Source organism: Silurus aristotelis, assembly GCF_946808225.1.
Source record: "Silurus aristotelis genome assembly, chromosome: 8".
Taxonomy (NCBI): domain Eukaryota; kingdom Metazoa; phylum Chordata; class Actinopteri; order Siluriformes; family Siluridae; genus Silurus; species Silurus aristotelis.
The window spans coordinates 15,150,431-15,164,062 of NC_139581.1; the positions used below are offsets into that span (position 1 = coordinate 15,150,431).

General features: G+C 38.2%; 1 protein-coding gene across 1 annotated transcript in view; it reads right to left on the reverse strand.

Annotated features, from left to right (window-relative positions):
• The window catches only part of brip1 (BRCA1 interacting helicase 1), a 51,398-nt gene extending 40,595 nt beyond the window's left edge, over positions 1–10,803 (reverse strand). The window contains exons 1-7 of the mRNA XM_083548660.1: positions 10,605–10,803; positions 9,155–9,346; positions 8,905–9,016; positions 8,030–8,218; positions 7,806–7,951; positions 7,387–7,554; positions 370–660 (exon numbers count right to left, since the gene is read on the reverse strand). Coding sequence (XP_083404786.1) covers positions 370–660; positions 7,387–7,554; positions 7,806–7,951; positions 8,030–8,218; positions 8,905–9,016; positions 9,155–9,262 — 1,014 coding nt within the window. The 5' untranslated portion in view covers positions 9,263–9,346; positions 10,605–10,803. The remainder of the gene's footprint in view (positions 1–369; positions 661–7,386; positions 7,555–7,805; positions 7,952–8,029; positions 8,219–8,904; positions 9,017–9,154; positions 9,347–10,604) is intronic.
• Positions 10,804–13,632: the final 2,829 nt, after the last annotated feature.

Here is a 13,632-nt window from a genome sequence, read left to right on the forward strand (position 1 = left end):
AAATAAATTCCCTGATTAGGTGTTTTGATTATGCTGGTGGAGAACACAATCCAAAATATCCTTTAAATTAGGACATCACAATTTCATCATAGGATAGTATGACAGAAATGAACTTTATTATGTATGTGTATATCATAGGAATGCAAAACTACTTTTTCTACTACTCACTTTAGCTAGAATACCTATTTTACTATACCATAAATTATAGTTCGGACTTAACAAGAGCGTGTGAACCTGAAGAGCTGAAGAAACTCTGTCAATGAAACCTTTCATCTCTTTGAGGGCTCATGTGGTGACACGTGAATAAAGATGGTGTGTTGAAAACTTTGGTGATGTCAGACACTATGACCTGGGCATTGGGTAACTCACATTCTTGCCATCAAGCAGCTCCTTGCACCGTTCGTTCCGATTGGCATGAGGTACCACTTCAGGGTGGACACAGGTATGGTCTCGGCTGGATAGTATAGTCATGGGCACAGTAGAGTACAGTGTCCGCTTCAGCTCTCGTGCAATTTGGGTGATCTGTTTGTGTGTGCGTGTGCCAAAGAAGATTTTGGGCACAGCTTTTTTCCCATTGTTATCCTTGTCTTTGTCTTTTTTGCCTGCCTTCTGCCCTTCTGTGATGCTTGCACAAGCACACAGGGAACATGGTAGAGGAGACTATAGAGAAAAAGGAAAACAAATCAACCTCAAGTACAGTAATTACAAAAAATTCTAGCACAATCCTCATCATGTCAGCCAACTAGATGAATATTAAAATGGCAAACAGGACTAATACTCCTGTTTGCATGCTTCCTATTATGCCCACAATTTACTCATCTTATAAAGGCTAATTTCAGCACGATAATGTTGGAACATCTAAAACTGGTCCCTGGGACACAAGACTGAGATTAGTGAGCGGTATCTGAAACATTCCAATTTAAACAAAATGCACATTTTGAAACCTAAAATTTCAGCTCTTTTATGCTGAAAAGACAGGATAATAGGGAAACAAGACTTTGGAGTTTTATTACCATACTTCAATATCACACAATCATATTCACCAGTTCAAGCTGACATTTTTTGTATATACAACCAGATTAAGGTTAAGGCAATTTTGAATCAGTGGCTCATGAGTTTATTCTCCAGCAACACCAAGCTGTCACTATGGGGCCCTTGAGCAAGACCCTTAACTCTCAACTGCTCAGTTGTATAAATGAAGTAATTGTAAGTCACTCTGGATAAGGGTGTCTACCAAATGCTGTAAATGTGGTTCTAGTCTAAATATACAACTGCAGATCACTTCTGATATTCACCATGTGATTATTTATGAGAGGTTGAAAAAAGTATTTAAAAGTATTAATATACAATTTACTATTTACTGTACACACTATATAATAAATTCTTATATCATAATATCTGTGTATTTTATTTTATTAGGTTGCAAATGAATAATTAAAACATGAACCCCTTGCCATTGTTCTAAGCTCTAAAAGTAATAGAATAAAATAAAAGTGCAGGTTATAACTTAATACTGAGCAAGCTTTCTTTGAATCCCTGCTCCAGTGGAGGATTCAAGCTTTGGTTATTCACAGGGCCTCTAAAACCTTGTTTGCTATTAAATATTACAATACACAGCATGAAGAGGATATAGTGGGATAAAGCCTAGCTCCACTACAAGAACCGAATAAAAAAAAGCCTGGATGCAGATAAGGTTACAGAGGAGTTGGAGGAGTTTCACACCAGCGCTCCACTTGTCTTAGTTCCTTGGATCAGCTTACCTGCTGCTGCCACATTCAATAGCCCAGTCCAAGTACCCTGACTCCTGTGCTGTATAATTACTTATTCTTCGAATGATAGAGGGAGGGCTGCTTGTGAATGGTAGGCCTTGTGAGCGGCAGCACAGGAAACAGCTGACACAAGAGTATCCGTTTCACGAACCCTGCCCCAGTTTCGGCCCCTCTCGCCACCGGGCAGCAAAGAAACACCCATGGTATGCAGATAACAGGCTCCGTTGGCTGGACCTGCCGCCGTGGACACATTCAAGCTGCATTCTTTCACCATGAGGGCCCTGATATCATCTCCAAGTTTTCCCTCGGCTCAATCCAGTCCTCGCTAACAAACATAGCCCGGCCTTGTGCGGGAGCGTCAACCTTAGCATGTTGTCTCAGCTGGGGTCACCTGGGGCAAGGTGAACAGAACAGCTCACTGCTCAACAGCAAAAAGCAGATAAGCAGAGAATTTGAAGAGGGTTTCTTTTCAGACACAGTGAGAGACTGTACATTCCAGCCCCAGAAATTCAAGAAAGTCTGTAATAAAGACATTTTTTGCTCAAGAAATTGCATCCTTTAATAAAGTGATAATAATAAAGTGAATGCATTACAACACAAATAAATAACATTATCTAAACACATATTTGTTCAGACTAATCCAGAATGTAAACTACAGGCTTCACAGAGTCCCAATATAACTCCAAAAGCTTGTTTTTCCTTAAGAAAAGCCTTCAAGTATTATAAAGGATTCTAACGAAACAGACTTAAAGAAAGGTGTTTGGGCAGAGAAATAAAAATGACAATGGGCTTGTTCAGCCAAACAGTACATTCACTGTGTTTTTCTAGAGAGGTGCAAGGCGAGCCCTGTGTCCTGTTTGAGCTCTATGTTTGAGATCCTGAGGCAGATTGTCCTCACCCCACAATGACTCTGTGATGGAATGTACAGGCCAGCATTTCAACAGGTGAGCTTTGAGAGCTTGACACTCATGCCCCCCCCTTCTTCAAAATCTCCCTCAGTAAGGCACATTGAAAAGAAAAGACAGAGTGAGAAAAACAGCCTTAATAAAAAAGTCTTCACGGGTCTTCACTCCACCATCACGGCTGCCCCTAGAGCCCTAAGCACCCCCCCCCCCCCCCCGCCAGCCAATCTCTAGAGATACAAAGCACCTGTTTATCCCTTGAGCGCAGTAACCAGCAGGTGAACCCCATTCAATATTTATCCCAGGCTTTCACAGTTCACTGCCAAGCAAGGCAAACCTCTTAATTAAACTGGAGCTTGCTTCAAAGGGCCTATTGAAGATGTCACTCAGCACTGGCAGGGGCTACGCACGGTGTCAGATGAGGAATGGAAACCCAAAGCAAACCCCACCCCCTTTAACCTATCCACCCACCCACCAAGGCAAGGTCTCCGCCTTCTGTAACAGTCCACCAATCTCTTAAAAAGTCTAACAAAAGTTACTTAGTTCCTTACACAAAAAACTGTACAACACACACACACACACACACACACACACACACACACACACACACACACACACACACACACACACACACACACACACACACACACACACACACACACACACACACACACACACACAGGTTCTCCTATGTCATGGGGAAACACCAACACAGATTCTTATAATGGTATGGCATCACATTTTCTAAGGTGCTATTTAAGGTGCTATTTACAGTTTTCATTTTATATTAGCTAGACAATTAGTGAACACTATTTTTTTATTTAACTAATCAGGCACTTCGGTTGCAGCAGCGCATTGCATAAAATCTGATTCAAGGCAGACACAGATATAAATACATGGCAGCAGGTTCAGCTAATGTTCACATCAACCCGCTCAATGGTTTATTTGTTGGTGCTGGGCAGGTTGGTTTGGGTTTTTCTATAAATGCTGATATCTGGATATATTTACACAAAACACTCTCCAGACTTTACTCAAAACTATGCAGTTCTACAGAAATTGCCTGCTTCAATTAAGTCAAAATGAACTAGAATCACAATAGAATGTTTCTGACATGTAAAACCCATGGCATGAAGAACTAAAACTGTTTTAAGCACCAAGGGAAGTCCTTAGTATTCAGTATTAGTATGTAATAGAGTGATTTCAATGTGTTTCAACATGTCAAGCAACTTCTTTTAGCTTCTCCCATCAGAGGTCGCCACAGCAGATCATCCGTCTCCATACACCACTGTCCACTATGTCTGCCTCTTTCAAACCAACTACCTGCATGGCTTCCTTCACCACATCCATAAACCTCCTCCTTAGCCTTCCTCTTTCCTCCTTCCTGGTGGTTCCATCCTCAGCGCATTCTCCTACCAATATACTACATGTCCCTCCTCTGCACATGTCCAAAACATCTCAATAGCATGTCAAGCATACCCACACTAAAAAATAAATGCTTCTGAAAATAAGAAAGGTTGAGACACCTAACTATTATATCTCATTACTCACTACAGTTGACCACTCAGCTAGGTGAGCTATTTCTGACTAGTATTGACCAATTATGCATAGCATGCTCATTTAGTATACATACGAATGGAGTAAATTTAACACACCACTTCCAACTCACACAAATAATGTGCGCAAAATTACCGAAACATTGGAACTGAATCAGTTAGCAAGATGAGCCACTGAGTATTTACTTTGCTTAACCAATTATAAATGTATCTGGTCAAAACTAAACAAATAAAAATGTCAGTAAAATATGAAGTTGCAAAACCAGTAGACAAAAACTAGGCGTGTGTTAAACTGGGTTACTCATATGCATAACAAAATATTTTCAGGTTTTGACATATAATGTTGATGGATATCAATGTAGATACCAAACTGTTATTTAATTAATTAGGCCTACTTAAATGTTCTGTAGCAGTATTATTGACTTAAGAAATATTGTAATACATAATCTATTTATTGTATTTAATATAATTAATATAATTAACTTTTTTTTACTTACAAAACCAATTAGTCCTACAATTTTTTGATGTAAAAAAATATTTTAAATAATTCTTCTTTAGAAATCTGTGGAAATGTGGGACCAAAGACCAAAACATAAATAACGAATTTGGCCTGAATTGTTACTTATAAGAAATCTGTCTCCAAAAGACCCACATATATATTTAAAAACACAAAAAATGCTGAATATATTGTCTTCAGGTTCTGTATAACGAGCAATCATATGTTTGCATGTGATGAGATTTTAAGCTTTTAAGCTTTTTAGCTTTCAATGAACTCAATGAATTCTGCCGTCATGTAAAATTCTCTGCTGCCACCCAGTGGTCAAATATAAATCTCCAAGAACAAAATCCATGGTGGAACGTTGTGCAATGTCCAGTTTCTTCCTGCATGACTCCATGAGTAAAGACTTAAATGAATATTGGTTCGATCATAATGTAAATCATAACATAAAATTTGTTTTAAACTATGGTAAATAAATAAAATAAAAAAGTGCTGAATCATGAAAATGTGCTAAGTGAAATAAAAATTAATATATTAATTATGTTAATAAATATTAAGGAAAATAAGACATGCATTCTAACTGAAGGAAAAAAAAACCCCACGCTCTCGTACTATACTATCGGTATGGATCTTGACGATCCAGCATTTCACTATCGGTGCCGATTAATCGCCATAATTGATTAACTAGTTGACCTCTTATTATTATCATCAAGACTTAATGCGCACCTCAGTTCTGTGAACATTGTGTAAAAGATAAAAGTCATACGGAATGGAGATAAATATGATGGAAAGGCATGCACTGATCAGTTCTTGTTCATTGACAATAATCAAGCCTGCATTCTGCAAGATCCTGTTTTTAAGTGAAAATAAACGTCCCAAAAATGATAGGGAAATGATGAGTTATATGCCAAAACCTGTTGATAGCTTGGGGCTGAGAATTATTTTAACACCAATACTTTGCAATGAATGAGCTTAGTTCTTATTATACAGTATCTCACAAAAATGAGTACACCCCTCACATTTCAGCAAACATTTTATTATTTCTTCTAGAGGAACAATACTATAGAAATGAAAGTTGGATATATTTTAGTGTAATCAATGTGCAGCCTGTATAGCAGTACAGATTTACTGTCCTCTGAAAATAACTCAACATACAGCCATTATTTTTACAATAAACTGCAACAAAAGTGAGTACACCCTAAGTGAACATGTCAAAACTGTGTCCAAAGTGTCAATATTCTGTGTGAGCACCACTGTTATGTAGCACTGCCTTCATCCTACTGGACAAGGAATTCACCAGAGCTGCAAAGGTTGTTGATGAGATCCTCTTCCACTCCTCAGTAATGACATCATGGAGCTGCTGGATGTTAGACATGGTGTTTATCCACCTTCCACTTGTGGATGCCCCACAGGTGCTTAACAAGGTCCAGATTTCAGGAGACATACTTGGCCACTCCTTCACCTTCACCTTTAACTTCAGCAAGGCAGTTGTCATCTTGGTGGTGTGTTTGGGGTCGTTATCATGTTGTAAATCTGCCGCTTGTCTCAGTTTCTGAAGGGGAGGGCGTCATGTTCTGCTTTAGAATGTCACAGTTCATGTTGGAATCCATGTTTCTCTCAATGAACCACAGCTTCTCAGTACCAGTAGCACTCATGCAGCCCCAGATCATGATGCTACCACCACCATGCTTAACTGTAGGCAAGACACAATTTTCTTGTTGCTCCTCCTTCACACATGCTGGACACCATCTGAGCCAAACAAGTTTATCTTAGTCTCATCAGACCAGAGGACATGGTTCCAGTAATTCATGTTTTTGAAAAGGTTGTCTACAGCAAACTGTTTATGGGCTTTCTTGTGAGCCAGCTTCAGAAGAGGCTTCCTTCTGGAACAACATCAATGCAAACTGACTTGTTGCAGTGTGGTGTATGGTCTGAGCACTGAAGAGCTGACCATCCCTCCTGCACCTCTAAAGCAATGCTGGCAGCACTCGTCTTTTTTGAAGCAGCTTTTGCACCTGACGAAAAGCACGAGGACTCAGCTTCTTGGATGGACCTTTGCGAGGCCTGTTCTGAGTGGAACCCGTCTTTGAAAACCTCTGAATGACCCTGGTCACTGTAAAGTACCTCAGTTTAAGGCTGTTACTGATCCTCTTATAGCATAGGCCATGTTTGTGGAAAGCAACAATCTAATTTTCAAATCCTCAGAGATTCTTTGCCATGAGGTGCCATGTTGAACATCCAGTGGTCAAAATGAGAGAATTGTACTCAAAGCACCAAATATTAGCTGCTCTAATACAAGATACACACATTTGTATGGTCCTGTCAAGCCAGTTATTTTGACAATAATGGCTGTATGTTGAGTTATTTTCAGAGGACTTCTGTACGTGATGCACATTGCCTAAAATATATCCAAATTCTATTTCTATAGTGTTGTCCCTTGGGAACATATTCTAAAATTGTTGCTGAAATGTGAGGGATGTACTCAATTTTGTGAGATACTGTACAAATAGTGTTTTATGATCAGTGTATCCAGTCTGAACTTAGATGGTTAAAGCAACAAAAAACAATGTGTTGCACTGACAGGCAACAGCTAATGCTTCAGACACAATAAAGTATGAATTGTACTTGGAATTAAAGTTGAAATATCCTTTGTCTATACTCACACAGCATTCAGCAGGTGACTGACTGGCTTCTGGTTTGGCTTGACTGCCTAATTCCACAGTGAGGTTCTGAGGCCCATGATCAGCCCTTTCCATTTCCTCCTCCTCATCATCATCATCATCATCTTCAAACACCACACCTTTTTCAAAACATCTTCGCTTTCTGCTCTGCTAAACACCAAATGATCAACAAATTGCAGGTCCGTTTATGTAATCATTTAATGCTCAGAATGAACAGTCTTTACAAGCTGGTCCTCAGTGTTCAGAACTGATATTTAGTTTATGGATTACAGATTAAGGTGTAATCTACATCAGTTCAAGATTAAAAAAGGCCTGAGTTTATCACCAACATGAAAAAAATTTATTCTAACAGTGAGTGTGTTTGCAGAAGAAAAAATAAATCTAAATATTTACAGTCCTACCTTCTGATCAGTAGCAGGTGCCCGAAGGCGCTTCTTATCAGGCTTAAAATCTTCATCAACTGGTTCTGCTGTTGTAACGATGGAAGCCTGAAACTTCTCAGAAAGCTTGGATGACAGAGTGGGTCTCTTGGCTTGGCTTCCCTCTGCTGTTAGTGAGAAGAAAACTCATGAAATCAATCATCTCTACACCACAGACTGGGGGGGTGATTTCAAATCACGCTAACCTCTCGGAGGTGTGATGGCTTGGACATCAGTATCTTCTCCAGTAAGGTCAATCACAGGTTTGGACATTGTTGTGTTGAAAGATGTAGATGAGTATTGAGCTCTGCTGTGGCATGCACACTGACATGGGGTGGTAACATGTGGCTTTTTTACATCACATGAAGGGCTTTCTTCCTCCTGGTCAGGCTTAGCTTAGAGGAATAGAACAGATAGGAGAATATAAACTTCTGGAATAATCTTCACAATAGCAGTGAAGATAGGAGTATGTTGTCTATCACAGATTTACAATATTTCACCATATCACTGCCATCGTGTTTTTTTGTAATAACACATCATACAGTTGCAGACACATGTCATGCAGTAATAATTACAAATATTGACTTCATAGTGCAAAACTGCATATTTTGATGATTTTTGCAATAAATGACTGTTTAGTGGACATTTAAGTAATGTTTTGCATATTCATTGAAATCTAAAAATCAGACTGAAATGTAATGTGCTTTAATTATTATATATAATCCAGTCTGTTATTGCACTAATATTATAAACAACTGTTACAGTATGAACATTTCAGCAACTATTAACTGTTGATTGCAATGAACTGAACATTCATTTATTCATTTTTCCTTACAAGAATATTCATTCTAGTCACGGTCAGAGCTTATCCTGTAGAAATGAACATAAATATTCCCACCTAATAGAAATTTAGTGTTGTGAATCTGCCTACCCACATGCTTCTCAGGTGCCGAATGCAAATTGCAAAAGCAGAACCAAACTGGGTACCAAGGGGCTACAAAAATTGCAATGCTAACAGTTTAGATTGCCCACATTTTTTTGGGGGAACAAATAGCACATATTGTGCAGCAATAATTCATACCATACTGCGCCTGCTGCCATGCCAATGCTGAGCAGAGCAGTGCCAGGCTCTTCCCACTGCCCGTAGGGCTTTCCAATAAGCAGTGCTGCCCATGGTTCAGGCCACGAACAATCTGAGGAAGACAGTTTTAGAGTCAGGTTGTTAGGACAATATAGAATATGGAAAGACCAAAGTTCTTTGACCAAAAGATGGAACACCACCCAGATAAACACACAGTACATTCAGCTGTTTAATACGTCAGGAAACTTACAGAGTTCATCATGGCAAGTTGAGAGGGATATGCTTTGCAGGGGAAGTGTATCTTCACTCCTCCTATGGTGTACTCTACTGTATCTGCAGCCATGCTGAGTGTGTACATGCGTAGCTGTTGAAGGACACTAAAAATTAAATAGTATGGTGGTACGCACTAACCTCCAACCCCGCTTCTTTCCCCATGAGATCCCTGCATATATACAAAAAAATGTGTGGCTACAATTTAGTTTATACAATTGAATTTAGTAATAAAACGGAACGAGAAACTCTGCTGCTTCCACACATACATAAAATGGGATTTTATTCTGTGCTTGCTGCGTGCTCAAATGTACAAAATCTCACAAAAACCACAGGTATGTGTGCGTGTGAGATAAAATAAATAAACAAAAACAGTAACCATCTCCAATCTATAAGGAGTAATAACTAGATCAAAAACACAATTCAGTGTAAATCGTAGTTACTCAGGAGGATGTTGTGTCTGTGCACATACCAGTGACATGCAGCAACTGATGCAGCAATGTGTTTAAAATGACTCCGTTTGCATGCTGCTACTCACAGAGAGAGGCTTTATAATTAAAATAAATTATTAGTGTGTGTATATATATATATATATATATATATATATATATATATATATATATATATATATATATATATATATATATAGAGAGAGAGAGAGAGAGAGAGAGAGAGAGAGAGAGAGAGAGAGAGAGAGAGAGAGAGAGAGGTGTGTGTGTTTGTGTGTGTGTACAAAATTCTATAGAATGTCTTTGGATGCGCTATATAAAAAATTTGCATTCACTTGAACTTGTAAACTCAAACCTGTTCCAGCATGGCAATGCCCCAATGCATAAAGCAAACTCCTTAAAGATTTGGTTTACATGGTTTGGAGAGGAAGATCTTGAGTGGCCTGCTATAGAGCTCTGATCTTATTTCTTCTGAACACTTTTGAGATGAATTGGAACGCTGACTGCACCCCAGGCCTCCTCACTTACATCACCTGCCTTTACTTAATACACTTGTGGCTGATGAACACATATCCATAAGCCCACTAAAAAATTTATCAGAACATCTTCCCAAAAAAGTGGAGGGAATTATAAGAGCGAAATGGGACTAAATGTGGAATGCGCTGCACAAAAAGCACATATACTTATGACCAGCAGCATCCCAAAAAGCCGACTGTTCCCTCTGTAGGTGCACTACACCAGGAAATAATTGATTACAGCTTTGCTCTATAGGGGGCACTTCATGTATAATTAGCGAGTCATTTCGGACTGAACCACTGGAAGAGGTAAAAGTTATCAGTTGATCCGAGCACGAGCAGATTCAATAACGCTTTCAGTTTTTCAAACCGATATGCTAACAGAATTATCTAAATTAGCAACCCAAATATCTCAAATTCAGCGTTTCAGAGGACAAACACTGACATCTTTTAACTTCGTACCTACTGTAAAACACAGCGCATCACAGATTAGAGCGCGAGCTGACTGCAGACTGTAAACACATCCAAACAGAAAATAAAATTCCCGCCACGCGAAATTCCGGTTCCGGTTTACGACCAATGTCTGTTCTACAAATCATATCATCTACTGCTTTTGGTGCGGGATGCAGTAACAGTTAGTGAAACGAAGTGAATTCAGCAACGTCAGTGTTTCCGGATGTGGGCAAACTAAGTCCCTTTAATAAGAGCTCCACATTTCCGCTTAATAATGACAAGTTTCCTTAACGTTTTGGGGGGTTGAGTTCATTCTTTCAAAATATAATTTGGATACTTTTTTTTTTTTTTTAAAAAGCACTGGTAAACATGAATGTGCATTGGGATAGTATTTACTTTTAGAAAAGAAAAAAAAAAAGCTTCAAAGATTTCATGGTGTGGCTCATGGAGCACAGGCCTGACCACTCACACAGATCCTATGTATTGGTTCTGTGTTCTGTTCTACCTCAAAACCCAGACTTGTGTAGAATAAAGTAGTTCCTTTAGTCTTGCTGTTGAACTCTTAGTAACCTCCCTGATAAGTTTTCTCTTCATCCACTCATTAACTTTGGAGGATCATCCTGACCATTACAATGTCGCTTTGCCTTATTTTTTCCACTTATTGTTTTGACAGTGCTCCATGGTACATTCAGTACGTTCTTTAATATTCCTCTCCTGATTGCTACCTGTAAACAATTAAGCCTCACAGTTTATTCGGCAACGCTTTGTGGACCATGGCTCTTAATAGAATGCAACCCCAAACAGTTAAGCAACTACTACAGCAACAGCTGATTTTATCTGGATTTAAACAGAATCACTTTAATTGATGACAGATGTATACCATTTAAATACAGGGCTAATTTTAAATGTGACAGGTTAACTCTGAGGACAGTTAGAGCACCCATTATGAAAGGGTGTGCAGACTTATGCAATCAGGGTGTTGTACGTTTTTATTTTAAAATGTTCCCAATTATGAAATACTTCTATTTTTTTGTATTTTTTTTTGTGTGTTGATAGATTACATTTAGGGGAAGTGGGGGAAATGGTGGCTCAGTTGCATCATTTGAAGAACAAATACAGAAAATGTTAAAAACTGTATAAAAAAAATAAGAAAGAGAAGATATTTGAAGGAAAGATAAGGGGAAAAATAATAAAGAACACAACAGCAGTATGTGCTGGCCACAATAAAAAAAAAAATCAAAGAAAAAATAAACCTGGCTTATACCACTATGGCAAAATAGCTAAATTTTTAATAAGTATAAACTACATTAAAGCACAAGGGTTAATGTAACAGATGCAACAGAGAGAGCAATACACAATATCGTTGCAAATTAGACATCACACACAAATACATCAATCAAATCATTCAATTAGAGTTTATCTGAATAAATTTCTGTTCCAAATGATCCAATCTTACTTACTTCAATTAAAGTGAGCTCTGTGCTTCATGGAGTTTTATTAAACCTCAAACGCACCTTTTATTTTCATGGAATAAACAAACTTAAGGCAGTCAAAAGAAGAGAAAACAATAATAATAAAAAGAATACAAAAAACAATTAAGTATATCATGTCATTTCTATTAGAAGTGTTAACTGATTAATCCTTTATTGTATTTTTAATTTTTTTTTTGTTTGTAGATTATTTTAATACTCCACAATTAGAATGATAAAACCTCACAAAGCTTGTATGGGAGCTACACTGTCCCAATGTCCTCTTAAGATTACGTTACATAATAAAAGTATGACTATTGTTAAGCAGATGATGCTAGCTAAAAGCCAGTGGCTATTGTTAGTTGTGTAGCCAACACTAAAGCTACTAGAGTATGATAATAGTTCCCTACCTGGTACAAACTATGTTAGCTAGCAGATAATGACATTTACCTTGCTAATAAGACTAATGCTAGAGATTTAGTTATATCTTGAACATATCATCTGTGCTAAGGATCTTATTCTGTTAAATAAGATTATTGCTGGTCACTTTGGAAACCTTGTACTACTTGTATATACCTCAAGACTTTGGGTGGCAAGTCAACACATTTTAATTTCGTTTATCAATTTTTTTTTACCTGGTTAAACATAGCAGCACCTTAAGTTGCACATGAAAGTCTCACAGACGGGAAAAAACTTCTAAATAAACCCAACAAAACAAACATTAAACAGGAAATGAGATGCTGGGTGATGCTATTTAAAAGCTTCAACTTTGATGTGTATATATTTCTTGCTTCTTGAAAGTGTGCCTTCCTTTTTTCTGTAAACCAAAGTGTATAAAAGTACATAGACTATTGAAGTGCTTAAAGTAAATTGTTCTGTGGAATATTTACAGGTCATTGGTGAGGAGAAATATCTTCCTGGTTCTTCTGTTGAATTGTTCACACGATCCTTCCACTGCGACTAATGGAAGACGGCAGATATTCTTCAACATAACGTGTCATAACGAGCCCCAAAGAACATACAAGGCAAAAAAATGTGTTGAGCATAAACACTAGAGAGAAGGTGACAAGCGACACAGAAATTTGGGGCATTTTTTTTAACAGATCCTCCATTATTTTACACAACCACAAAAAATTGGAACATGACAGGTTTGTCACAATATGTCCAATAAAAATCAGTACACTATATTGCATTGTCATGCCTGCTTTAGTCGTAAAATCAATTTGTTACATTTTTACCCTCTAACTTTTGAGTCTGAATCCTCAGTAGCTTATAAGTAGTGAATTCAAGTTTGTGACAGTCCAACACGTCACGTGTGTAAAAAAAAAACACGTACAAGATGAATGTTAGCAAACACAAATAGTAGCATTTCCATGCTCCTGTAATAGACCTTGTACTTTGTTGGACTGCTTTTGATTTCTGCTCTCATGTCTTAGAGAAGGACGCTCGCTGTACCTCTGACAAGAATGCACCAGGAAGCGTGGCTATGGGAAAGACTACGGCATGCCCTTTTTCCTGCTGGGATGGAAAGATCCTCCAAGATCCGTTTGCCAGTGGGCACTATGTCACTAT